General features: G+C 45.5%; 4 protein-coding genes across 9 annotated transcripts; 1 reads left to right on the top strand and 3 right to left on the bottom strand.

Annotated features, from left to right (window-relative positions):
* Nucleotides 1-4072: 4072 nt before the first annotated feature.
* LOC120694205 (probable 6-phosphogluconolactonase 2) lies at nt 4073-9709 on the bottom strand. 4 transcript variants are annotated; one of them, XM_039977366.1, is made up of 4 exons: nt 9258-9424; nt 6755-6991; nt 6502-6637; nt 4073-4908 (listed from the first exon to the last, which is right to left on the bottom strand). In XM_039977366.1, the coding sequence occupies exons 2-4, from the start codon at nt 6937-6939 to the stop codon at nt 4378-4380; spliced, it is 852 nt and encodes a 283-aa protein (XP_039833300.1). In that variant the 5' UTR covers nt 6940-6991; nt 9258-9424; the 3' UTR covers nt 4073-4377. The 4 variants fall into 4 exon arrangements, with proteins under 4 accessions (XP_039833300.1, XP_039833304.1, XP_039833310.1 ...); XM_039977370.1 differs by lacking the exon at nt 9258-9424 and adding an exon at nt 9507-9709 and having other exon boundaries at nt 4081-4908; XM_039977376.1 differs by lacking the exon at nt 9258-9424 and adding an exon at nt 9065-9204 and having other exon boundaries at nt 4081-4908.
* A 2155-nt stretch (nt 9710-11864) lies between these two features.
* LOC120694188 (pentatricopeptide repeat-containing protein PNM1, mitochondrial-like) lies at nt 11865-15652 on the bottom strand. Of its 2 annotated transcripts, none has more exons than XM_039977361.1 (2): nt 14111-15652; nt 11865-12212 (listed from the first exon to the last, which is right to left on the bottom strand). In XM_039977361.1, the coding sequence occupies exon 1, from the start codon at nt 15572-15574 to the stop codon at nt 14123-14125; it is 1452 nt and encodes a 483-aa protein (XP_039833295.1). In that variant the 5' UTR covers nt 15575-15652; the 3' UTR covers nt 11865-12212; nt 14111-14122. The 2 variants fall into 2 exon arrangements, with proteins under 2 accessions (XP_039833295.1, XP_039833298.1); XM_039977364.1 differs by lacking the exon at nt 11865-12212 and adding an exon at nt 12243-13342 and having other exon boundaries at nt 14111-15633.
* Nucleotides 15653-15751: 99 nt separating this feature from the next.
* LOC120694175 (dihydrofolate synthetase-like) lies at nt 15752-20979 on the top strand. 2 transcript variants are annotated; one of them, XM_039977347.1, is made up of 10 exons: nt 15794-16267; nt 16695-16792; nt 17189-17339; nt 17527-17589; nt 18080-18241; nt 18986-19177; nt 19275-19374; nt 19527-19658; nt 19750-19881; nt 19998-20979. In XM_039977347.1, the coding sequence occupies exons 1-10, from the start codon at nt 16007-16009 to the stop codon at nt 20384-20386; spliced, it is 1680 nt and encodes a 559-aa protein (XP_039833281.1). In that variant the 5' UTR covers nt 15794-16006; the 3' UTR covers nt 20387-20979. The 2 variants fall into 2 exon arrangements, with proteins under 2 accessions (XP_039833287.1, XP_039833281.1); XM_039977353.1 differs by lacking the exon at nt 18080-18241 and having other exon boundaries at nt 15752-16267.
* Nucleotides 20980-21152: 173 nt separating this feature from the next.
* Nucleotides 21153-24524, bottom strand: LOC120694164 (protein NRT1/ PTR FAMILY 8.3-like). The gene is made up of 5 exons (XM_039977340.1): nt 24174-24524; nt 23562-23670; nt 23014-23231; nt 22323-22870; nt 21153-22110 (listed from the first exon to the last, which is right to left on the bottom strand). Exons 1-5 carry the CDS (start codon nt 24210-24212, stop codon nt 21306-21308), a joined length of 1719 nt encoding a protein of 572 aa, XP_039833274.1. The 5' UTR covers nt 24213-24524; the 3' UTR covers nt 21153-21305.
* Between the last annotated feature and the right edge of the window lie 686 nt (nt 24525-25210).

The following is a 25210-nucleotide window of genomic DNA, read 5'->3' as shown; positions in this document are numbered from 1 at the left end:
CTACGATCCAAAAGCATGGTGTAGTGCTGAGATGGGGTTTCAGTTGTTAATTTCTTTTAGCCTGAAGAGTCTCCCTCAAAGAAGACGGGAGTTGCCCTTGCTCAAATCAAGCTCAACTCTGAGGTAGATAAATAAATGTTCTAAACCTCAGCGGCGATTAAACAAACCTAAGCAGAACCACCTAACAAAAGTAACAAAACTCTCCATTTCATGGTCTATCAGATAGAGCATGAAATTACGAAGCTAAAGCAACTAGTTTTGCCTTTAAAGCATTTTTCTACGAATTCCTACAAATATTGGAAGATTTCAGCCAAAAATCAACAAAAGAAATAAATCTACCCTAAAATCCTGACTCGCGGGCCCCACTCGCCATAGAAACAGAGAGAGAGGGGAGGGGGGCGCTCTCCCCTGCTCTGCTCTGCCGCTTGCCCGGCCACGCACGGCGGCGCGCCCGCGCGAGCGCGGCGGCCATGGGCCGGCCGGCCGGCGGGGCAGCGCGAGCGGCCCACGCGCAGGGCCAGCGCACCCGCAGCCGCGCAGGAACGCGTGTGGGGCAGGGCGGCGGTGCACGCGGGGCAGGGCGGGCGGCGCGTGTTGGCGGCGGTGTTCCGGCCGTGGCGGGGCCAGGCGGCCGGGGGAGGGAGCGGCACCGCGGCGAGGGATGCTCGGCGGTCTCGGGGCGCGCAGCGGCGGTGAGCAGGCTCGCGCGGGGACGGCGCGCGGCATGCGCCGGCGGCGAGCAGGGCCTCCGCGGCGGCGCGGCGACGCTCCGACGACGGCAAGGCCGGAATCGAAAGGGGAACGGCTCGGGGAGCATGAGTGAGTCGCAAAGAAGCTCACCGGGGGCTCGATTGGAGCGGAAGGAGGCCGGAAGGTGGAGCTCGACGGGAGGGCAGAGCTTCGGCGCGGCAACGATGGCGGGCGCGGTGGTCGTGAGGCCGATTTGGCCGAGGAGCGGCGAAATCGGGCTCAGGGACGGTTGGAGGAGATGGAGGGCGATGCTGCGGAGCTCTGGGCGCGGTGAATCGAGGCGGGGTGGCGAAGATGGCCGGCGTGGACGGCGACGGCGGTCTGCACGTCTCTGCTCGGCACGGCTCGAGGACGAAGGAGAAGGAGGAGGAGAAAACGGACACGGCTCCGTGGGAGATAAGGATGACGCGCGAGCACGGCAGGCGAGGTTCGCCGACGGCCGACGCGTGGCTTCGCCGGCGACGACGCTGGGTCGCGGTATGGGCGCGCGTACGGCTTCACTGGAGAGCCAGTAACCGAATTGAATTCGTTTGAAAAGATTTTAAGCAAAGTTTGACCACCCAAAACTCCAAACTTCATATGGGAACATGAAATTTGGCCAAAATAAAAGTTGTAGAGGAATAAAAGATCTACAACTTTGCTTTTGGGTGAAAATTGATTCGAAGCCCGGATTAAGGACAAAAACGAGATCGAACGCGGCTAACTCGAAAGTTACTCTGGAAACTTGATTAGTGCTAATGACGGCGATTAACCCTGATTAGCGACTAACCACACGATTAGCACCAAAAATTAACAACGGGGTGTTACAAGGTGATTTCCCCCCACATGTCTCTCGACCTCTCCAGATCTCCACAGTAGAGAGCGGCGACCAGAGGGCGAAATCGCATTCCTCCGTCGATTCGCCGTCTTCCTTGCCTTTGATGCCTTCGCCGGCATCAGAGGAGGAGGAGGGAGGCTGGTTGAATCGACGGCGGATTTGAATTCCCTTGTATATAGCTAGCTATATAGTGAGGTTAGGGTTACGGTGGCGCATCTCCGATGGCTGCCGGTGCTTTTGCTGTCCCTGAGCGTCGTGGGAGGGTGCAGGGTCGTAGATTTGGCGACGATGTTGGCGAATCTGCAACACCTTCCTTCGGTGATGCTTTGTGGAGAATAAAGGAAGAGCTTGGTGGATTTGGACTTGTGGTGAGTGTTCCAGATCCCGACCGGTTCTTCTACTGTCCCTCCCTTGTCCTCGTCGGCGCCGGGGCTGGCGTTTATGGCGGAGACCTTTGGAGGTTTGTTTACCAGCTTGAGAAATCGAGTTGGTGTTTAGATCCCATCTTCTCTGGTGGTTTGCATCCCCTTTTGGGTGTCTTCTTCTCCAACGTGTTGGGGTTGACGCTGTCTGCGGCGTCGGTTACCTTCTTCGCCGGCGAAGAGATGGCCTACGGCCATCTTCCTCGGCCTGCACGTTCATCGACTTCACGGCATGCTGGATTCCCCAACGTGCTACTCTCGGTGCCATTTCAAAACTTTGAAGATGCTTCGTCGGGATGGTGGACGGCTTCAGTGCGTTTTCTCCGGCCGCCGATGACGAGCACTACCGGGAGCTTCTTACAAGGATTTGTGTGCAATTCTTTTTTCTTTCATGGTTGTCCTTGTAAATTGTACGATGTAAACTATCAAATCTTTCTGTGATATATAATCCCGGTTTCTCAAAAAAAAAGGTGATTTCCCCTCACATCGTTGCGGGATTTGATGGAGCTTTTCAATAAATTGTGACTAAATGATGCAAAATATTTTTAAGTAAAATAGTATGGAGAGTATGCAACATTACAATATAGTACTTAGATCAAGTTTATTGAAAATATGACTAATAAAGGAAACTTGTCATTGAGCTAATGAACACATTTATGAAATTAATAGAACTGATATTCACATACAAAGTAGATAGATGTTACTTAACACATGGTGGTAATTTTGGTTTAGAGATGTAATCTTAATTGTACTCGGCTTACATGCATGAACGTTTAACCTCTTTGTTGGTTAATTAATAAATAGGAGAAGAAAAAAAATCATGAAGACATACATCTAATGGACAAAAGATGTGCACGAAGTTGATCGGGCAAATATGTTAATTCTGATGATATGGAGAAGAGAGAAATAGTATTTATGACACTTTTGGTGATCATTTATGTGGTAATGATATGAATTTGAATTGCACATTAATTTTTTAATTGGATATCGAATCCGGTAAAAATAGGTAAGCTAACAGGAAAAACTAATAGAATAGAATATTTAATCACATTATAGAATAATAGGTGATGAAAAAATAGCGTATGCATATGACTTTACGTTAATAGATTAAAGATTAAAAGTATCACATATAGTAGAGATGGCATGGACATTTTTTGTAATTAATAAAAGGAACATAGATATATTGCATGAAAGGATTGCAAAGTTAGTGGCACAGGATGATGTGGACACCTTGCACGAAGAGATAATACACTTAGTTGAAATCTAATTGCAAAATTAGTGGGACAATTAGTGGAGAATGATGTGGACACCTTGCATGAAGAGAGAATACACTCAGTGGGGACCAATTATATAGGATATATAGATTCTGACTCTTCTCTTCCTCTTGTCTTTGCAGTTTGAGGTTTCGCAGTCAGTGGGCAGCAGAATGGACTCTTTTCAGAAAGGTTCTGGCTCTGTTAATTTAACTGCTCTTCTATACAATTCTTTGTAAAAAAAACTCTCAAAACTCTCATGTCCTCGCCAACATTTCCATGAATGATTCTGCAAAATGTGGTATAGTGTTTCCGTTGCTTAATTTCCTGAATTTGCTGCTGAATTCTAACAGAGTTCATGAGGAACCATATAATATGGAGCAACAACAGCTAGGAGCCCAGCTTAGACATCAATGCTAATTTGGAGGTCACTATGTAGGTATGCTAATTGCATACAGTACTCGGCAATATACTGATGGTCAGTGGTTTACCTATACGCGCAAATGCACCAGTTCTGACTCGTGTGCTATAAAGTTTCCTCTGTTTCTCTTAAGCTTCAGAGAATAGTAAGGTTCATCAGTTGATTGCATTTGCAGGTCTACGCTAAGCCATGCATTCATATACTGCAAGCAGTGGAGGAACCAGGCAACATGTATGTACTCCTTTAGAATCTTCATATTTATAAACTTTCTCTGAAAGAGAACACAAGTGTGCTGAATCATGGAAAGTTAGCTCTGAATAACCAACTGAGCCCATTTCAGGCAGCGAACAAAACAGAATTTCCATGTATGGATTCAAGCATATTCAGAAGAGTGCTATGCTCGAGCAAATACCAACATATTAAAGAATCTAACTTCAATTAGATCGCAATAGAATGCAGCGCATAACACAATACGACCACAGTTAAATGTTCTCGTCCTTTGCTCTCGACATCGCATACACATTTCTTCGCTCTAAATAACCTCAATGCAAAAGGACCAAGGGGCAGTTTTTCATTTCCCGGAACTAGACCCTCAGACAAAATTAATGCGAAGACTATATATCGAGTTAAAACAGGGAACCAAGCATCTTCCATGACATCCCACCGCCTACTTACATACCTCCACTCGTTAATGGCAAAACAACCTTTGGATCTTCAGAGTAAGTACTCGTGATGCTCATAGGAGGCATTGCCGCCTTTCTCGGCCTCAAGGGATGATGCCGCAGCCTTGTCCAGGAACCACACCAGCTTCCCATCTGTTGGCTTGACCATTCTTGCAGGCAGCAGTGCGGGAGCCTCAGGGCCTTCAATGCCGTCAAAAACTGCTAAGTGCATGGCCTTTGCCTTGTCGTCACCAGTAGCCACTATTGCTATGTTGGACGCTGAGTTGATTACTGGGAGAGTGAAGGTGATCCTTTCAGGTGGAGGCTGCGGGGAGTCAGTGATGTAGGTGACCCAGTCGTCTTTCAGCTCAAGGGCAGGGTGGTTAGGGAACAGAGAGGCCACATGGCCATCAGCGCCCATGTCAAGGAGGATGAGATCAAACTTGGGGCAGTCGTTGCTCTCTGATACGCCGATTGTGCGGACCTTGACCAGCTGCCTGATGACGAACTCGTAGTCTTTTGCTGCATCCTCCACTGTGGCATTGTCATTTATGGAGTAGACATGGCCATTAAGAATAGGTACCTGTAAGACAATTAAAATACATCAAATAGTTAGTTAACTTGGCAAAATAATGCATTGCTAAAGGTGCTAACCCATGATGTGCAGCAGCAAAGCCAACCATCATAAATACGACACCAACAGCTATATCTTATTCAGTTATTTGCTTCTTGGTGCCAAAATAAGCTAAACATGGAATCAGTGTAAACTGAAATGGTAAAAATAGGGATAACATGGAACAGATACATATAATCAAAGACTCCGCACACAAGAATATGGCATGCTCTAAAAATAGAGAATGTTGTGGTTTTATTAAGGCTATTAAGGCTTTTAGACAACCAGTCTTCTGTGCCCTCTAGATATTTAAATGGGCTACAAACTACAAAAAAATAATAGGGTAAGTACAATCAAGAAAAAGATCAACAAAAATTTTCAACTGAAATTTTGTTATGATTTAACTGAGTAATATCCTAGTCTAGAAAAACAGAGCCAAGAAATCTCCACAGCTGAGTGCAGTAATTCAGTTGCAATAAGAAACCATTTAAATAAGTTGTTAGTTTGACAATGGGCAATGATTGGAAGCTATGAAAAATGTGTGGACTCTGGTTGGTACTGGTGGCTTCCGGAGAAGCTGGAACATGGAACTATTAAGTCGGTAGTTAGGCAGCCTTAATCTGTCCCCCACCCCCAAGTTGGCACAGGATATAGCATTATCTGAAGTCTGAAAACATCAGACTACCAGAAAATGACATAACAAATGATAAGGTGTAGCACCCATCCAGACCAACAGTTAGTGTGTAAGGTGTAAAATCTACCTAACAAGGTGCTCTACTTTCATTTAGCATTAACATTTCTTACTGAATCAGGATAGGAAAATGGATATGGCCATATGAGAACGACAGTAGACTGAATGTTAGCAACATATATTTTGGGCTAATATATACCACTACTCTTGACCTACTCTTTGTTTGAACAAAATCATTGCAATATGAGTAAAGAACAGGGGATTCTTGATTATCTACAACTCGCACTGGTTGGTCCCCTGAATTATTAATTTTAAGCCTTGTTGCTTTGAAGCCTGAAATGGAAGTACCATATACTCTAAAATTTGGTTGAACCGTTGAAACAAGAAAAGAAAAATGAAAAAAAAAACATCAGAAAGCTTTCATAACATGCAGTACACACTGCCAGTAGAGAATGAAAACTTGTATGTAAGAGTTTGTTGACGTCTTAAATGAAAAAAACATCAGAAAGCTTTCATAACATGCAGTACACACCACCAATAGAGAATGAAAACTTGTATGTAAGAGTTTGTTGACGTCTTATTTCGGTGAATAAACTTTTCATTGTTTAGGTGCAGAGGGATAAATCATTGGTGGAAGGAACAAGGAGAATCATCAGTAGAGGATCTCCTGCAAGATACAACCAGCATTGGAGACTATGTTATCCAAATCAACTCATTTTCAAGGAACCAGAAAGTAGGTGACAGACATCAACAAATTAATACAGAATAAGAAAATCTTAGTAAACAAAAACATTGAAGCTGTGCATAAGTTTATCTGTTTATGTTAGGCTGCCCTGCAGAACAGAAAAGAAAGGTTTATTCAGTGCCCATACCTTGGCGAGGAATCCTTCTTTTGTTAGCTTATAGTTACTCTCTGCATGGTTCTTTGCGACAGCACGTTCATCGGACCAGAAGATGTACCATTTGGACCAATCCAGGGTCTTGTTGTATGGGGCTTCACAAAGTTTCCTTGTAGTTGAAAGAGAGAAAGTTCAGATATAGGAATGTGAATTGTGTCGACAATTCTTGTGCATAATTATTAAAAAGAACATAGAGCAGTTAATAAAGCTGAGGAAATAGCATTACCTCAAAAAACTAACTAGGGGACCTCCAGATAGGGCAATAGCAAAGTACCCCCTTTCTTTGACAGAAATTTCTGAAATTTGCGAGATATACTCAGCCAGATCTGTTGAAATCTCATCTAAACTCTCAAAAACCCTTATTTCACTGTTCCTTTTTGGCTCATATGTGGTAGCTGATTCCCTTTCCATTGCTTCTTTGGTCTTGAACTCTATATCAAATTACTGTTGCACCAAAATATTCCTGCAGAAAGATGTAGCAGCAAATTAACAACACAAGTAGATTCAGAAGAAGTGATCTAATTAACATTAGAATATATGAAAGCTTGCAAAATGCAGACTAACTTGTACGTCTAAAATATCTACGATACAAGTAGTAACATTATAGACATCCATAGTCTCTAACACTCCCAACTCAAATACCATTTTGTTTATTGTTTCTGACCAAGAAGGGGCCAAAATGTTAGAAAACGGAAGACAATCTACTAAGTACAATAGAATTACCTATGCTTACCTAGCCTAGTATCACAAGAGTGATTGCCCCTTTAATAGCAGTAAAATATTGAAGCATAACATAGTCTCCGCTAGCCAATTTAATCGCAGTAAAACTATTGAAGCATAACAGTCTCCGATGACCAATTGAACAGCAGTATAACAATTGTAGCATAACATAGTCTCCACTAGCCAAAGTAATATCAGTAAATCTATTGAAGCTTAACATAATGTCCACTAGCCCATCTAAGGGTAGCATCACAGGGCCTTTTGCTAATATTCTTGTTCATTACTGAACATGATCAAAACAAGACACAATTACTCCATAATTATGAAGTTGCTCTGCAATAAAATATTATAATAGGGAGCTTCTCTCTAGAATGCAGGAGAAAAACAATAGAGGAAACTGGTAGCATAACATGAATCTAGAAACAGGTATGCTGGTTCCTTTTGCTGCATTCTGTAATATGTTATCCTTATACAAGTTATTTTTCTCTTCTAAACATTTCAAGCACAACATAAAACTATAACACCAACTTTCTAGTTGTAAATGCTGAAAAGCTACTCTTACATTTTGTAGAACTTGACCAAACATCCTAAAGGAATAAGTATTCTAGGAAAGATCTCGCACGCAACATTAGATCACCTAAAAAACTGAACATGTCTGATTGCATCATGTCAATTTGGGTATCATAAATTTGCATGTGTAATATGATTGTGACAGAGATATAGCTGGATTGATTAACCCATAAGAAAGAATATAAAACTTTGGGGTCTATTGTTGCCCTAGCCCCTAATTAATTATAGCTTTGACATTTCAGTATGAATTTTAAGGGAAGGGGAGTCTCCTATTTTGCTGTATATGGAAGTCTTGCTGGCTGCCTGTTGCACGTTAGCTGAAGCCTGAAACCCAGTCCTAGGCATGGATGAACAGTGAAACAGGTTATCGCACAAATCAGATCATGAACATCTCAGCAAAACGACCTATTCAACATCCACCTGCAAACTTCCTCTTATGAGCCAAAGGCTCCAAAGCCAATTGCATAACTCAATCTGCGACAGTAAGACTACAAAACTAATCTTCATTAAGTTCAAACAAAGCACAGATTAAAACTGAAGCTCTAAAGGTCTCATACTAAATACAGAGGGAAAATTGCACAGCAGACATAGAGCTATCAGCATTACACACAGGATTCACATACAAGCTAGTAACACATACTCAAAGAACACAAAATTACGAATAAAAGAGCAGAAACCGCCTTTCTTGTTCTGGTGAAGGAATGGAGAAAGCTGAAAGAGCTCTGGACCAGAACTTAGTGACTAGCAATAAGGAACGGACAGTTGCAACTGAAAGCTCTAGCGGCCATCATTTGAGTTGAGAACAGTTCAAAGATTCCAATCCTCTCTTTTTTTCAATCCCAACAAAAGCACTCAAATACTACTTTACTGCTAATAAAAAGTGCAAAAGAAGCAGAAGCACTGCAGGGGAACAATCCATTGCAGTAGATGCTGAAGACTGAAAAAAGCTGCTGCCTTTGGCCCCATTGCTCGCGTACTTTCTCCCGAGGAAAAGAACCCAAAAGAAATCGGATAAGGCCATGGCGGGCGCACCGCGCACCATTGCTGATTTGCTGTTCCGGACAAAAACATCCGTATGAAAAACGCGCAATTCCGCCCCGAAAAAAAAATCCAATCTCCGATCGACTAGAACGCGCACCAAGCCGCATTATCTAAAACCCCTACCAGTAACAAAACCGCACTCCATGAATCAGCAAACAATTCAGCCGCATTTGCCTACCAATGTTCTATCAGGATCAGGCAGTACCAAGAAAACACGATCCGTCAAGAACAGCACGAGGTTGACGAGGGAGAGGAAGAATTCCAGTTCACGGCGGCTGCGCGCAGGATAAATCGCCCCCACCCCGAGTAGCGCCCAAACCAAGAGCCAACCCTAAGATCACGGGAGCGGAAACGGATCAAGAAGAGCCGGGTCGGGTACTCGGGTTCCAAGAACTCACCAGAACGGTGGCATTCGCTCGTACTGCCCCCCGCCTCCTCTTGTCCCGAAGCCGCAAGCGAACAAAGGAGGGGGAATAAAAGAAGCCAGGGGAAGCAAGGAAGCGCAGTCGCAGACACACGCGCATACGCGTACATGCGTACGATCTTTTCCCTCGACGTATCGCGTACAGAAGAATTGCTGGCGATAAATATTAAAACCAGAAAAAGGGAAATCCGGGGTGGACGTCGACATCGGAGGAGGAGGACACCTTGGTTTGATCTGAATGAATTCTCCTCTGCGCTTCTCTGCCTTTGCTTGCTGTGCGCGCGCTCCTCCTGCTCACTCTTTTTTCTATTCCATCTCCTCCGCCCTTTTCCTCTGGGTCTGCGGAGTCCCCACTCCACTGCAGATGTGGCTTTATCCTTGTGTTCCCGGGGGATTAAATTTGGGTTGCGTCCATCTGTCGAGCTGCCGCGCACGTGCGGCTGCCCTCTCATCCTTATCGCTACCCCAGCTTCCCTACCTGCCAGCCTCGTCGATTCATCTCCTGGTACATGTGGATTACCCCTTGAGCTTCCTGTAAACATCCATGTAACTGTCAATCCCGTTCATCAGCAGACAACACTGGGAAATTTAGTGGGTTTTCAGTAACGGAATCTACCGGGGGCAGAGGAAGGGCTTTGTCAGTTGGCATCGAGCCGATAAAAATCACGCAAGTTGCAGGGGGCGCCTGCGGTACTCCTCATCTTTTTGGAGAAAACGATTGAGCTGCTGTCTTCATCTGCAAGCTAGAGGATGGACCAAGGACCATGGAGGGAGGTCCAGTGTCTTTGATGCTACCCTACCCCATATCTTTACACGTTGCTAGTGGAACAATTGTGCCCCGCTCGTTACCCGATCCCAAAGTGCAACGAGCAGTTGTGCCTACGAGCCAATTTCCCAACCTACCTCACCTCGAATTTGATCTTAGAAAAGCGAATAGATAAAGGTGCCTCAGTTGCAATTTGCAGGTGGTAGTAGTAGTACTTGCTTGTGTGTTTCAGGTGAGTTGATCACGAGGCCTCTGATCTTTATCCTCAAATTAGGGTCCTTTTACATGTACTGGCGTACTGCCACAAACTTAGTCATCACGAAAGGCCAGAGTCTCTGGGGATCAAGAAAACACAAAATTGTTCCAAGTTGTATACTGTTTCTGACGCACGGGGTAGCATTCCTCTAGCCTGCATGGCTCCACCAACCAGGACTTGCAGGTGAACAGGTGAAGAACTGGACCGACGTGTCATTCTCAATCTTGCGTGTACCAGCCGCGTAGTTTACAGCATGAAAAACTGTCATCTCCCAACCCTCTGATTGGGCACTGCAGCTTACGTTGACAGCCATCGGTTGGCTTTGGCTTCCTCAGTGGCAGCGCCGGAAAGCCCACAAATTTCCAAGGCAACTGCAACTCCAATTCTTGGAAGCTCAACAACCAGACACCGAGCACCACCCAACCCAAACGGAGAACCAACAAGATAGCGGCGAATCAGGCCATGTTTTAGGTCAGGGAACGCAGAGGGAGCCTGTTTCTTTTCTTCTTCTTCTTCTTCTTCTTTTTTTTTTTGAGGGAGCCTGTTTATCCATATCCATCGCGTTGGAAAGGATATGATGGTGATGTGTGACCCCCAATAATTCCCGGCCATATCCATCGCTCTCAGCTGTACTGCTGCCCATTTATGCACAGGAAACGGCTGCCTGGATTTGGGCTGTGGCAGAGGCGACGGGGGCATAATGGGCAGGGTCCAAGGTTGGTGGCCTGTCAAATTCCTCACAAAAAATCGACAAATTTGGGCACGCAGGAACTCTTTATCACCTCACCTAGATTTGAATAGTGACCACTGACCTGGAAGGAGCACAGTTCTTCGCTTCAGCACCTTCGCATTTCTCAGGGATTTTTAGATCGCACAACGGTGAAAGATGTCTCACAAGAATTTCGATAGAGACATGTAGGTAATTTAAGTTTTTATCAGATGGAAACCACTTTTTTTAATATTTTGCTAGTCTTTTGCGCACATCTTTTTCGGTTGCCACTCATTGAAGTGAAGCACTTGCGGGTTCTGGGTGCAACAGAGATCAGGCTGTGCCAATGGAGACGAGGGGCAAAGGGGCCCATATGTTATCTCAAGTGTGTGTGTGTGTGTGTGTGTGTGTGTGTGTGAGAGAGAGAGAGAGAGAGAGAGAGAGAGAGAGAGAGAGAGAGAGAGAGCTGCAATGGTGGTGTGGATGATAGCAGCTTGATCCGAGATTGGTTTACGAAATGAGAGCTCAAGAAAAGAGGACCAGTGCACGCAAACCAGGTGCATAAAGTTGCATAGAAAAGAAGAAGTCATACCTACCTGATGGAAATCTGGAAAAGGACGGGTCCCTGCATCAGTGCACCGTGATCCCTTCCGCTGTTCGTGCTCATCCCGGTCCCGGCAGTGCAACCCCCAATATTAGATCTAAACTCTGACGTGACGTGCAGAAATCAAGCAGTGTGTAGAACATATTGTGAGTGAAAACAGTGATGTTCATGTAGAAGCTCAGGCACTCGAGTACATTGGAAAACACATTTCCACGCATAAAAAAGAAGCGGAAACAGTAACCGTTCTTTGGCAAGAGATGGTAAAGTTAGATTCGGGCATACGGTTGTTGCAGATTTCCAACCCTTTCTATGAAAAACTAAGGTGTACAGAACATTACCAGATGGGTAAATAAAAAGAAGTGAAATGGTACATTATTTAGGCTAATGAAATGCAAGGAGTTGTATCAAACATCACCAGAGCCACCAGACATTAAAACATAAAACCATACGTAGCCCTTACATTGGAAAACATTACTGTTGAATAGCCGGTCACAATGGCAGGCACAAGTCAAGGACAACAATTTTCTGATCTTCTGTATTATAAATCTAACTCCCGTTGGTGTTTCGCTCCCATGGCCATCTGCTCCAACCAAACTGATGCATAATTACAAACCATTAGGAACACAATTGCAGAAAGGCGTAGGTAGTTTCTAAGAAAATCATATTAAGCACAGAGGACAAACTTTTAAATCCTTAATTTCTCCGTGCAATACTGTAAAACTTTTGTTGTGGCGAATAAAATCATACGTAAAACTTGAATTGGACAGATGAGATCACAAGGAAAATCCCTAGATAATGATATTAGCTTCTACTCCCTCCATCCAAAATTAGTAGTCATTTTGGCTTTTCTAGATACACCGATTTTGCTATGCACCTAAAAAGCCAAAACAATTAATAATTTGAGACAGAGGGAGTAGTACAATATGATCTCATTTATCTTGTAACTTCAGCTACCGGCCGGAATAGTGGTGCTTCTATCAAGAGAACTCGCAACTTCATAAACATGGTGATTATGTTCAACACTTTAGGATTCCCATAAAGAATACATAGAATTAAGGTCAAGGAACATGGCACATGACCAGAGCATATTCCATACGTTCAATACTAAAGATGTCCCTCATCCAAATATGATGGTTAAGTTAGTGAGAACCACTAGCTTGGATGATGAGAAGCCAGGTTTGTTAAGTCAAGTTCATGATATGATACAATACAAGAAGTTGGACCTACATGTAGTGGTGGGGCTCAAGTACACCTAGGTCAGAATATGCTCTGGTGACAAAGGGGAACTTAAAAAACTGGAAACAGGTTAGCATTCCTACCATATGGAATATTGGAATATGCTCTGTTCATGCTTATATGTATCAGAACACCAGCAGGATTAAACTTTATGTGTCAGAGCAACCTTGGGCCTTGGCTACACATATCATTCAGAGTATGTATTTCACAGCTCAGAGCATGGACTTGAGCACAGTGGCTAATTTTGTTTCATAGGGAAAGGTCCCTAATAAACTGAATTTAAAAAAGGAGCCGTGGAGTTGCTATGAAGTAAAAAGTAAAATGTTTTTCAGCGGCAAATTAGCCTGCGGGAAAAATGAAAATGAGTAAGACTATTCCAGTTTGTGCTGGCCTTTTGCAGGCAGAGAGGCATGATAACCTTGGATAAGGAACAATGAAGCAAGTTTAGTTCCTTTTGTATTTTCAAATGCTTTTATATTTTCATGTACCTACAGTCCATAAAAAGAGTAGATTCAGGAATTTTGATATTCATAAGTAGTGCACCTTGCCATTCATGAAATTTCAGGAATTTGTTTTATCAAATATCTGCACTTAACCATAAGTTATTTTGAATGCGGCAAAATTTAAAGTAACTTATCTATGAACTGCTTCAGGGGACTAAACAAACAACAGAAATAGCCAGTTTGAAGAAAAGGGCAAGAAAAACAATACTAGGATACCAAATTTGCTAAGGCTCTGACTCATGTACCAATTATTGGGAACCAATGGCTGATGTACTGTTACTGATCAGAGAAATGAGATGAGTTCTGCAATCCAACTCATGCGAAACTACCTGCTGCTTTGGGACAGTACTTGCTAACTTCCCTGGTTCCAAAAAATTCTTCCTGCCTATAATTCTTGACTTAATAGCTTATTCAGTATCATAACCATGCATTAATTAGCAAACTTATCTTAGAGTTTGTCTTCCACACATTCATAAAGAAACAAGGCTTTTGACAACCGCCTTTAAGTAGGATGGCATAAAAGAATAGATTCTAAACATAGTCATGAAACGGCATACAAGAAAAATCGGAAAAATAATATTTCATTTGTGCTTTCATAGTTTAAGTGTGATGCAGTAAGATACATTGCAGGATAAATAACTAACATAAAACAACAGATTGGTTCACAGAACTATCACCATTCACAAAGAAAATGCTTAAGCAAAGATAGTATCATGCAAAGAGTAACAAAAGTAGCATGACTAAAAAAATTACCCAAAATTTTGCTTAAGCTCTCATTCGAGGCCTGGGCTTCTTGACAAAGCTCATTCTGAGCTTGTATAGCCTCTTGCTCTTCAATCTCATCTTCTCCGGTAAAGTGAGCCTCTTCTTCACCTTCTTCTCCTTCATTGCCTTCACAAACCTCTTTTCAGTCTTATACTCTCCCGGTGCCACAGTTACACCACGTGCAACTGCCTCCCTAAACAGTGCACTTGCACGATCCCCTAAATTGTGCCTAGTCAGGTTCTCAATCAGCAAGCTATACGACTTCACTCCAGGAGCATGCCCATATCCTTTCATCATACGGAATACCTTGACAGCATGCTCAACCCTCTCAATCCCGCACAAGATCTTGATGAATCCGTAATACGCCTTCCTATCAAGTTTATCTCCAAATCCGGCAGACCGCATCCACGTCATCATCTCGTCACCCTCTGAAATCCGAGCAGCTTGGTACAAGCTCCTGATGAGCACCAAGTATGTGTCAGCATCCGGTGAGCATCCCCACTCACCCATACGGCGGAAGAGATTCATGGCATCCTCCGTCTTGCGGATCTTGCAAAGATTTGTGATCAGCACCCGAAATGTCCCTGCATCCCGGGGAATGCCATTGGCCTCCATGTCAACTAAGAACTTCTCCGCTTCCAGTGACATCCGCAGCGGGTCCTTCTTGCGGCAGAGCCGGCAAACACAATCAAGAACAGCATTGTATGCATCCAACCCTGGCTGAAACCCACCACGCCGTGTCTCACCAATCAACCTCAGTGCATGGTCTAGCTTTCCAGCATTGGCATATCCAGATACCAGCAAAGTGCAGATATTGTCATCCGGGAAGATCTCATTGGCGACCTTCTTGGTAGCACGCTCTGCGTGCGAAGGAAAGCCTTCAGCAGAAAGCGAGGAGACCAGCGAAGTGAGCGCCTCGCGGTTACGGAGCTGCTCGGGCAATTCGTCGAACACCTTGACGGCATCCGTGGGGCGGCCGGCTCTGGCGAGCTGGCGGAGGTAAGCGTCGAGCGTGGCGGGCCCGAGCGCGGTGGGGAACTCCTGGATGAGAGCGCGCACGGCGGGGAAGTCGCGGCGGCGCGCGAGGTGCCGGACGACGGGCGCGAGCGCGCCGTCAGAGGGGTGGAGCGAGCGGCGGCGGATGAGGAAGCGGAAGAGGTCGGCGGCGGCGCGCGAGGAGGCGGGCGGGGAGAGCGCGAGCGCCTCGGCGAGGAGCGCGTTGGTGGGGCGCACGTCGGAGAAATGGAGCGAGAAGTAGGCGTCCGGGGTGGTGGCGGGCGGTGGGGTCGTGGAGAGCGCGGCGAGCGCCGCCGCGAGGGAGGATGCGAGAGAGTTGGTCGGAGCGGGGGTGGTGGCGGTGGAGAGGTGGCGCAGGAAGGGCGAAGGGGGCGTGGCAGCGGCGGCGCCGGTCGCCGGAGACGGGAGGAGGCGGCGGAGGTGGCGGCGCCACATTTTGGAGCGGCGGAGATCGGGGGAGCGGGGGAGGGTTTGCGAGGTTTGCTTCTGCTGCCTATTCTGTCTTGGTCTAAACGACCAAGAGCAACGCCAAGCGCCGATCTGACATCGGACGGTTAGGATGGAAAATTATCGCTATCTATCAAGAACCCCCCTAGTTTTGCCCCTTTCTTCTCTCTTTGCTCCCTCGTCGGCTCCTCCTCCGGCAGCACGGCCCCCGCGACGCCGCCATCCTTCCCACCTCCCGTCTCAGCTGGAAGCGCGAGGCCTCTCCTTCGCACAAGCCCTAGCAACAGCTCACCATCCGTCTGTATCCCGCAGCGAGGAGTGCACGCGCGCGGGCGCGATTCGCCGCATCTAGGCGCCACGGCTGCGACCGCGCGCCCTCCGGCGACTTCCGCCGCCGCGCTCGCAGCTCGGCCCAGACGGATGCTCGGCCGCTTCCCCGTCGCTTTCCGCCTCCCGCGCGGTATACTGAGGGGGAGCAGCGGCCGCCGCGGCTCGTCCGCAATGGCCGGAGGCGACGAGGAGGGTCGGCTCGGGGATTTCTTCGAGTACGTGGAGCGGCTGCGCAACTACGAGCGCTCGGGCGTGCCGCGAGGCGCCGGAACAGACTCTGACGACGGTTTCGACCTCGGCCGCATGCGCCGTCTCCTCCGAAGGCTCGGCGACCCCCACACCCACTTCCCCGTGAGCCCCCCGTCATCTCATCTCGCTTACTAACACACAAACCTTGCGGCTTCAACGGCTGACATCATCAAAGTTCATAGATAGGCCCCGTTTGGCAGGGCTCCGGCTCTTCCAAAAACAGCTCCGGCTCTGGCTCCTCAGATGGAGCGGCTTCTCTGGTGGAGTTGGAGCCGTTTTAGAAAATGTTTGGCAAAACAGCTTCACTTGTTAGATTGATGTGTAAGCCGCGTGAAGCCACGATTTCATGGCTTCACCTTGCCTGTGTAAGCCGCCGCTGGCTTCAGAACCGGCTTCACACGTGAAGCCGGTTACAAAACAAACGTTTGGGAGGGCTTCACCTGGAGCCGCTCGTGAAGCCGCTCCAGAAGCCCTCCCAAACGGGGCCATAGTGCAGTAAATGCAAGGGGCTCAATAGTCGTGTTTGTAGGCTGTGCATATCGCCGGCACCAAGGGGAAAGGTTCTACTGCTGCATTCCTGTCTAATATCATGAGGGAGCAAGGCTACAATGTGGGCTGTTATTCCAGGTAATCTCAACTCATCATCAGCTATGTCGATCATATGCTCGAACAAGTTAGTACTTATGAAACAATGGCATAGACAAAATGGTTTAGGCTTTTAACCTCTGTCAACTGATGTCAACTTTTACCAGATGATACCAAATTGAATTTACAAAATATATTAAAGAGAAATAGCCTAGATGGGGCTGTTGATAGTTCAAAGAGGTACACAGGAGCATATGTAGTATATTTTAAGTAGCTTTGATCGAATGAGGCTTATGTACATAAAAAAGTATCTTTCTCTGCCTTAGTTCTATCCTATTCAATTCTTAGGGAGCAAATCCTTTCATATTGAGCTCTATGTCAAGTGTTTGAATTGTAGTCATCTATTGTAGGTTGTTTATAGTTCTGTTTTCTATGCAGCCCACATCTTCTAACGATACGTGAACGAATTTCTGTTGGAAATGATGGAGGACCTGTCCCAGTTAGACTCTTAAGTGATATTTTTGATCAGGCTAAGGAAGCTATTGATGAATCGATAGAATCAGAAAACGGAGCCCTGACACATTTTGAGGTAGTTTATTTATTGAAAATGTAGCTTACCTCTTTTTCGGACGATAATTTTTTTCCTTTCGATTACACGTGCAAACAGTTGATGGGAATTTTTCGGTAGACTCAAATACCATTGGCATTGAATCTCTTCATGTTTTGTCTTTCATCTAATCATAATGACAATTAGAATTATCTGCATGTTTTTGCAGGTTTTTACTGCTCTGTCATTTCTTCTATTCTCACAAGAAAATGTTGACATTGCCATCGTTGAAGTAAGTTATGGAACATCTACTACTGCCTTATATGACCTCTTAGGTTCTGTGCTCGTCGCTGTTAAATTTCAAGGCTGGTACATATAGGGCCATGACTTGGCCTGCCATATTTTAGATAGGAATATGAACTAATATTATGCTGATCAGAAGTCACAAGAGTTTGCCGCTAGGAATGTAGAATAGGCAATCTATTTTGAGATATTAAACCAAGTGGCATATGAGATATGAGATTGAAGATAATACCGAAATAGTGCTAATAAGTTAAAACAACTGTGCTTGGCTAGCACTTCCGACGGATCTCACTCTAATGCCATAAGGACAACAAGCATACGGTCAGTTGGTCTCGGATGCAAAGTGCCTTGCTTATCATAGTGGAGTCACATTCTTAGCACCATCTGTCGTTGCTGACTTTAAATTACACGGAACCTGAATTTTCATGGTTGCAGAAACGATTTTAGTAATCGCTTGCATTTGTCTGTTTATTTCCTAGGCTGGCCTTGGTGGAGCTAGAGACGCCACAAATGTCATACAAAGTACTGAATTAGCAGCATCTGTCATAACAACAGTAGGGTGCGAGCATCTGGCTGCATTGGGTGGCTCCCTGCAAAGCATAGCAATAGCAAAGTCTGGAATCATCAAACAGGGACGACCAGTTATGCAATTCTCTTATCATTTTCGTTCCGCATATCTACCAAGATCTAGTTGCTCCTGTTTGTTTGTTGAGCTTATAGCTAACTTGAATTATGGTTTGTATGACAAGCCCTGCTCCCCACTCCTGTTCCACTGTATTGTAGGAATCTTGTCCTTTACTTTGTTCAGTAACACGAGAGAGAAAGATGTTACCGTTTTCTTGAGTCTTTCCAAAAGACTTTTGTCCAGTTGTATATTTTTTATCCTTGCATATAATATGCCATGTTATGTGACAAGTATGACTGAACATGAAGATCCTTCCTTATTCAGTTATTCTTTCCCCAGACTGATTGATTCTCAAATAAGTTTCTTTTAGCAACATTTTAGTTATTAGGTATTTAGGTTCCTAATATTGAGTTGTGTGCTATGCAATGTTTACCTCAGATGTAGCATTATAGCTTGGATTTTGTAACATTGCACTGAATGCAAGGAGCGGCAGTATTAGGAATCCTTCCTCTTCCGGTATCTCCTTATTTATTTTTTGAAAGCTAGTATCTCCTTATTTATCTTCCTCAATCCCTTCCAAACATTAGAACATGTTCTTGAATTATGATCTTAGATCTTTTCTTTACTCATATTTCAATTTTTTAACATATCATACATGGTCTAAATGAGTACACTAAGATTGAGTTTTTTTTATAAAAAAAAATCCAGCTTGTTTCCTGACCTAGACAAAATGTAACCTGGATATCAAATATTTTTTCAGGTTGTGATTGGTGGACCATTTTCAGCGGACATTGAGCAAATTATTCGTGACAGAGCATTCTTGACACAATCTCCCGTGATATCTGCTTGTGATCCTGGAATCAAGAGTATTACGAAATGCATAGATTGGGATAATGGAAAGCCGTATCAATGCTGTGACATCAGCATCAAGATTTCAAATGATATGCCATTGGTGAATTACATCGTGAACTCCACCTATTTCATCAAAATTGATAGGTTCCTCTGATTATCAAATCATCTGACTAATTAGGGCAAACTATGCTTTTCAGTCCATTGAATTGTGTGACGTAAACCTTCAGCTGCTGGGAGATCATCAGCGCCAGAATGCTGTTACAGCTTCTTGCACAGCTCAATGTCTCCGTAACCTAGGTAATGATACTATAAAGACAATTTGCTGACAGAGAATCCATCCAGTTGCATCGAAGCAAAATTACTTCATCCTTAATGCCACAAGCACTGTCTGGTTATTTGTTTTACCACAAGCACTGGCTGATATAATCTCATGGATTTGGGAAGTCAAGGATGGGATATTTCCGATGCTTCAATCCAAGCTGGCTTAGAGGAAACGCAACTTCCTGGGAGAAGCCAGATCCTTACACAAGAGGAAGCCTTGCTGCTTGGGCTTCATGGAGCAACCGTACTTATCGACGGAGGTCTGTCATCTGTTCTATATACTATAATGTACCCTCAATGGATTTTTAGTTGTGTTTTTTGCCATCCACTGATGTTCCGAGCATCTTCCAGCCCATACCGAGGCATCAGCAAAGACCTTGTCAAACATGATAGAGACTGTCAGACCGGAAGGTCCTCTAGCTCTTGTTGTCGGAATGGCTAATGACAAGGCACATTTTGCATTTGCTGAACAGCTTCTAGCAGGTACAAGGACGATTCATCCCTTCCTTACCATTTGAAATCCACATGCATCGGTTTTTGTTGGCACACAATTTAACGGTAGTGCTGAAGTTTGTGTAATCTTCTGAAACTTTCTGCAGGTTCAAGGCCAGATGTGGTGTTGCTGACGGAAGCGAGCATCGCTGGAGGAGCCTCCCGTGCCATGCCAGCTCTGTCACTGAAAGAAATATGGATGACTGCCGCACGCGACCTGGGCATCAGTTGTGTGGACATTGGTACCATCAATGGTGCCGAGGCTCCAGAGCACATTACAAACCTGGCCGCATCTTCATCGAGCTTCGATGGAAAACCCACGGTGATGATCGGGTGCCAGGACGACACGGTACCGTTCTCCTGCGATCTGATCAGGGCCGCCTCTCAACTCATCCTCGAGAGCAGAGGCAGTGACGATCCATCTCCAGGCCTCGTCTGTGTGACCGGCTCCCTGCATTTGGTTGCATCTGTACTGCAGCATCTGGAGCGGCACTAGCGCATGCTGGTTGCCTGGTTGTGAAGGAACGATTGGATATCATACACTGGGAGCTGTTCCAGTACAATAGTGGCATGAACCCATCGATGGGTCCACAGTTGTGCAGATTGGTTGAGTGCTGAAGGCCTGAAGCTGTACCTGCGCACGGCTGGTGCAGATGGATCGGTTCACGGCTGTGCTGAAGTAGTGAAGTAGGAGTGGTGGTGCGTGTGCCTGCTCCTGGCCGAGGGTTCGAGATGGAAAAGATCTTCAACTATTTCCTTTTGTTTTCTTTCGAGTGGTGGTGCGTGTGCCTGCTCCTGGCCGAGGGTTCGAGATGGAAAAGATCTTCAACTATTTCCTTTTGTTTTCTTTCTTTTTTTTTGGGTTGAGATTCCAAGATGGTCGGTTCCGTGAGCCCAGCTATCATGCATGTCAGCATGTGGCATCCTTAAACTTTGAGCCTTTGAGGTTTAAGGAGCGCTGGGAATCCAACCTGATCACAGTGCCAACATCCTTGTAGGGATGACTCAACAACCAGTAACCTTTGCTCTCCATTTTAAGGGTAGCCTTGTTCTGAAAAAAATAGCCATGCAAGTGATTAAGATCATAAACAGAGCATAAAAATGCCGCCGTGGTAATCTACTAGATTTCCATGTAGTGTGCTTTTTCCTAACGAGAGGAAGCCCTATTACATTTTCACCAACAAAAAATGGAACAAAAATTGCAACCGATCGATCGGCAACCAGCATTGTTCCACTTCCACCAGCATGCCATACCAAAGTACTTAAGTTATCTTAGTGATTTTATTCCAAGATCCTGGATGCTTGCCAAAATAATGTGTACATTGCATTGGTAGAAAAGGTCCTTCCATTGGCTATACACAAAGAATAAATATAAACATTTCCATATATTACATCTAGTGATATAACAGGTGATGTTAGCTAATAACAACTTTCTTCAGTTTGTATTTACTGGCAAAATACACATACACAACAAAATTCGCCAAAGAGAGGGCTGCAAAACACCAATAATAGTAGTCCAGGTGACCTCTATTCAGATCATCCGGTATCCATCCCGGGCTTTGCCATACAACTGTCACCCCAGCAATGAAGGTGATGATGGCTGAGCTCAAGTAATTACCGAGAGCAGTGGTGAGCAACGCGAATGCCGTCAACATGCTCTTCATGGAGTCTGGCGCCTGACCATGGAAGAATTCCAACTGAGTGATGACAGCGAAGCACTCGGACCCAGCAATAATAAAGTACTGTGGAAGCTGCCATGCAATGCTTAGCGGCTCTGCTTCCCGAACACTCTGTAGTCTCTTTGTTTCTAGAAGTGCAGCCATTGCCATGGCAAAAATCATCAGGAAACGACCTATCCCGATCCGTTGTAACTGTGTGAGCTCTAGGCCATTTGCAAAGTACATTCGGGTTGCTGGTACAATCACTTTGTTCACAACAAGTACCCAGAGTGTGACGCATATCACTTCAAATGAGTACAAGGATGCCGGTGGAATGGTCAGGGAGCCAATCTTGGTGTTCATCACAGTTCCCTGCTGAATGAAGGTGGTGTGCATTTGAGAGATTGCGGCACCAAAAAATATTCCAGTCACCCATATTGGGAGTAAGCGGATTAGTATTTTCAGTTCCTCAACTTCAGTAACCGTGCATAGACTCCATGAACTTTGACGATTTCCATAGGCCAAGCTCAGATCAGAAATAACTGCTGCCTTGTCTAAGAATCTGAGACAAAATGATGAAATCAGATGATTAATAAGTGCAGGATAGCCAGTGAATGCCCATCAAATGGACAAGTTAGTCATATTGGTTTCCATGTTTCAGGAACAGTTATTAATTTATAAGTTCACATCATAAGATGCATGAGATACACAATTTGAGGATTTTTCCAGAAAAGTAATTAAGTATCTCATGGTAGTAACAAAATTTTTTTTTACCTAAAATCATCAGAGTGGGCTAGTTTTATCCTTTGTGTGTGGTTGCTCCTGACCTCATACAGAAGAGAGCTATCATCAGGAACTTCCAAGCTCATGTTTCTAAAAGTGGCAACAATAACCTTGAAAATACTCTTCACCGGAGAACCACAAGGCACATGTTGTCGGAATATAGGTGTTCCCACCAGAAATCCTATCAAAGCAAGGCCTATGCATGTCGTGGCAATTCCATATCCTATAGCCCAGCTAACATTTTCCTGAACCCAGACTATAACAGTCCCTGAAGTAATCACACCGAAGATGACACATATATAGAATGAACTGAAGAAATTCCTTCTCCTCTTAATATCTAAACTGTGGTCATTGTTGAATTGGTCTGCACCAAATGGAAGCAATGCAGATCTTACTCCTCCACATCCAACAGCAGTGAGATACAACGCAACAAAGAAAATCAGATTTTGAGTTCCGTCTGACGAAAGGCATGATGAGCTCATATCACACGAGACTGAAGTAGAAGGCATAAATGCTGCAACTGTAATGAGTACCATGCCCTACAATGAGCATTGGCATCCTGTTAGAAAAATATGCAAAATTGTGCATCACTTGAATGGTCAGGTTATCCAAAACAGTCTATAAAAATGGAAGTGAAAAGTGAATAAGAAGCAGCAGGTTAGCAGTAAGAGACTGATCTTACAAGTAGGTACATGATAAGTGAGATTAAAATGGTCTTGTAATTTCCCAAGTAAGTATCTGCTATGGCAGCTCCAAGTATTGGCACAAAGAAACTTGTTCCAAACCAAAGAGATACGGTTGATGCACTGGAAGCAATACCACCATGGAGAACTGAGCGGATATACACGACTAGGTTTGTCGCAATTCCATTGAAAGCCATGCTCTCCAAGCATTCCAATCCTGCAGGACTAAAGCCGATCAACAACCTCTAAATATACAAAAATGCAATTTGATTGTTACACAGCAGACATGTTTTTAAATGGTTGTATTTAATCAGATAACCATGGATAGGCTAGTTGTAGGAGTTGTGGCAAGGAGGCCAGGAATAGCACTTCTTACACCAGGAGCCAGAAAGAACGCAGAGCAATCAAACATCTCACGCAACATCATGCTAAAGAATGTAAAGGAGTGATAAGTGCTCTACACAAGAGTTAGTAATGAGATAGCTTCAAAGAAGAATATCCAGATATTGTACAGAACAAAAGTTACGCTTGGCACTGCATGACTCACCCAGAATGAGTGCCGGTGCTCTCCAGTCCGAGCGTTTACTTTTAAGCTGTGACCCTTGCCTTGTTTCCAATAGATTCTGTGATTCATCTCCATGGCATGATGCATCATCCTGAAGGAAGGCCAAGTATTAACATGAGATCATAATGTTCATCACGGGTAACCATTTCTTTTCTCAACAGAATATTTGATAGCTGTCTGAAACAGAGTCCACTCATCCAAGTTCTACAATCACTGCTAACAAGAAAGAAACAGCGCTGAAATGCGATGGTTTCTCCCGGCTTTCAGATCTCGAACAATATAATAAGAAACAGCTCCACATGGCCTACCAGATTCAACGTTTCCCCCAACAACAACAGAGCAACACAAATAGTATCATACTGACTTGCTATCCACAAGCAATCCAGCATGCGTACATGTCACACTCAGATGCTTGTCGGCCTGTTCGCTCCCCCAGTACACCGTACATGAGCATCCTGCTTACTCCCAATCTAGGCATCTAGCACCTTGTGGCACTCAAAAATCAAAAATGATACTCCCAGCCCCCGCTTTTGATACAAAGGCACGGCATTCCGCGGCAAGCAAGGAAGAGAAGCTAATTCGGATTCGCCGTACCTTGATCAGAAGGCTCGTGCGCTCGCCTCCCTCCTCCATGGCCGGCCCGCCTCCAGTCCCCGCTGATCCGAGTCCCCCGCCGACCCACGCCTCCCCTAGAAATAGTCAAATGTGCTAGGTGCGGAGCTGGTTGCCGAGAACGCGATGAGGCGGCTGGTTGGTGAGAGCGCGACCGATAAGATCATCATGACCCGGTAGTCCCGTTCTGGCAGCTGGTAGCTTCAGCTCCGCTCCCTGCGCGGGGCCACGCCGGCGAGGGGATAGGGACGAGCGCGTAGGAGGGGGAGGTTGCTTCGTCCAGATCGGGGCGACGGCGACGCGGGACGGTGGGCAACTGGGCAAGGGCGCGGGCGGAGTGGTGGGTGGACTGGAGGGTGGTTCGCTTTCTGCGGTTCGGGTGGCGCGGCGGCGACCCGATGAGAGGACAGTGAGCGAGCGACAGTTGGAATTCAATTTTGACGCGTGCGTGTGGGTGTGGCGCTCGTCTCGTTCGAGGCGCGACAGTTTTTTTTTTTTACCAGATCCGGCTACTAGTGCCGAAGAATTTTAGTTTTTACTACTCTGGGCAGGAATTTTTACTGCTTTCTTGGAGCATTTTGGCTGAATTCATGTTGCCGTTCGTGTGAACAGTTTCCGTCTGATCGATTACAGTTGGGGGCGAAGGTAGTAGATGCCAATTTGGCGGCCCAAATTACACTGCTTGGCGCTACCGGCCCGTGTGATCTGGTCGGTCAGGAGGGCGGCGACACCCGGCCCAACCATCGGTCCGGCCCGTGCCGTCGCCGATTCGACAGGTATCAACCAGAGCCCAGAGGCCCAGAGCCCCCGGAGCGGCGGAGCCTTTCCAACACGAGCCGCGCGGCATGGCGCGTCCTGCCCCAAGGGCCCGGTGGCCGCTCGCGAGGATCGGGTTCAGGGGCTGTTCGGCTGATCTAAAAGCCGGCTAATTTAATAGTACTATATGAAAAAAAACAAGCTAAAATAAGCCGGGAAAAGAAAAGCGAACAGGGCGTCAGGCGGCAAATCCTATCTTCTGC

This window comes from Panicum virgatum, chromosome 2K (genome assembly GCF_016808335.1).
Source record: "Panicum virgatum strain AP13 chromosome 2K, P.virgatum_v5, whole genome shotgun sequence".
Classification (NCBI taxonomy): Eukaryota; Viridiplantae; Streptophyta; class Magnoliopsida; order Poales; family Poaceae; genus Panicum; species Panicum virgatum.
The sequence above is the reverse complement of the archived record's forward strand: the minus strand, read 5'-3'. Positions and strand labels throughout refer to the sequence as shown.

What these genes read in the sequence shown, in the direction of transcription:
- LOC120694175 (XM_039977347.1), top strand. Translation starts at nt 16,007, where the DNA reads ATGCTCGGCCGCTTCCCCGTCGCTTTCCGCCTCCCGCGCGGTATACTG. An exon ending in GAGCCCTGACACATTTTGAG is followed by an intron (nt 17,340 to 17,526) that starts GTAGTTTATTTA and finishes ATGTTTTTGCAG; the next exon opens with GTTTTTACTGCTCTGTCATT. An exon ending in TGCTGAACAGCTTCTAGCAG is followed by an intron (nt 19,882 to 19,997) that starts GTACAAGGACGA and finishes AACTTTCTGCAG; the next exon opens with GTTCAAGGCCAGATGTGGTG.
- LOC120694164 (XM_039977340.1), bottom strand. Translation starts at nt 24,212, where the DNA reads ATGGAGGAGGGAGGCGAGCGCACGAGCCTTCTGATCAAG. An exon ending in GCACGAGCCTTCTGATCAAG is followed by an intron (nt 23,671 to 24,173) that starts GTACGGCGAATC and finishes GCCTTCCTTCAG; the next exon opens with GATGATGCATCATGCCATGG. An exon ending in GCCCACTCTGATGATTTTAG is followed by an intron (nt 22,111 to 22,322) that starts GTAAAAAAAAAT and finishes ATTTTGTCTCAG; the next exon opens with ATTCTTAGACAAGGCAGCAG.
- LOC120694188 (XM_039977361.1), bottom strand. Translation starts at nt 15,574, where the DNA reads ATGTGGCGCCGCCACCTCCGCCGCCTCCTCCCGTCTCCGGCGACCGGC.
- LOC120694205 (XM_039977370.1), bottom strand. Translation starts at nt 6,939, where the DNA reads ATGGAAAGGGAATCAGCTACCACATATGAGCCAAAAAGGAACAGTGAA. An exon ending in CCCCTAGTTAGTTTTTTGAG is followed by an intron (nt 6,638 to 6,754) that starts GTAATGCTATTT and finishes TTCAACTACAAG; the next exon opens with GAAACTTTGTGAAGCCCCAT. An exon ending in AAGAAGGATTCCTCGCCAAG is followed by an intron (nt 4,909 to 6,501) that starts GTATGGGCACTG and finishes ATTGTCTTACAG; the next exon opens with GTACCTATTCTTAATGGCCA.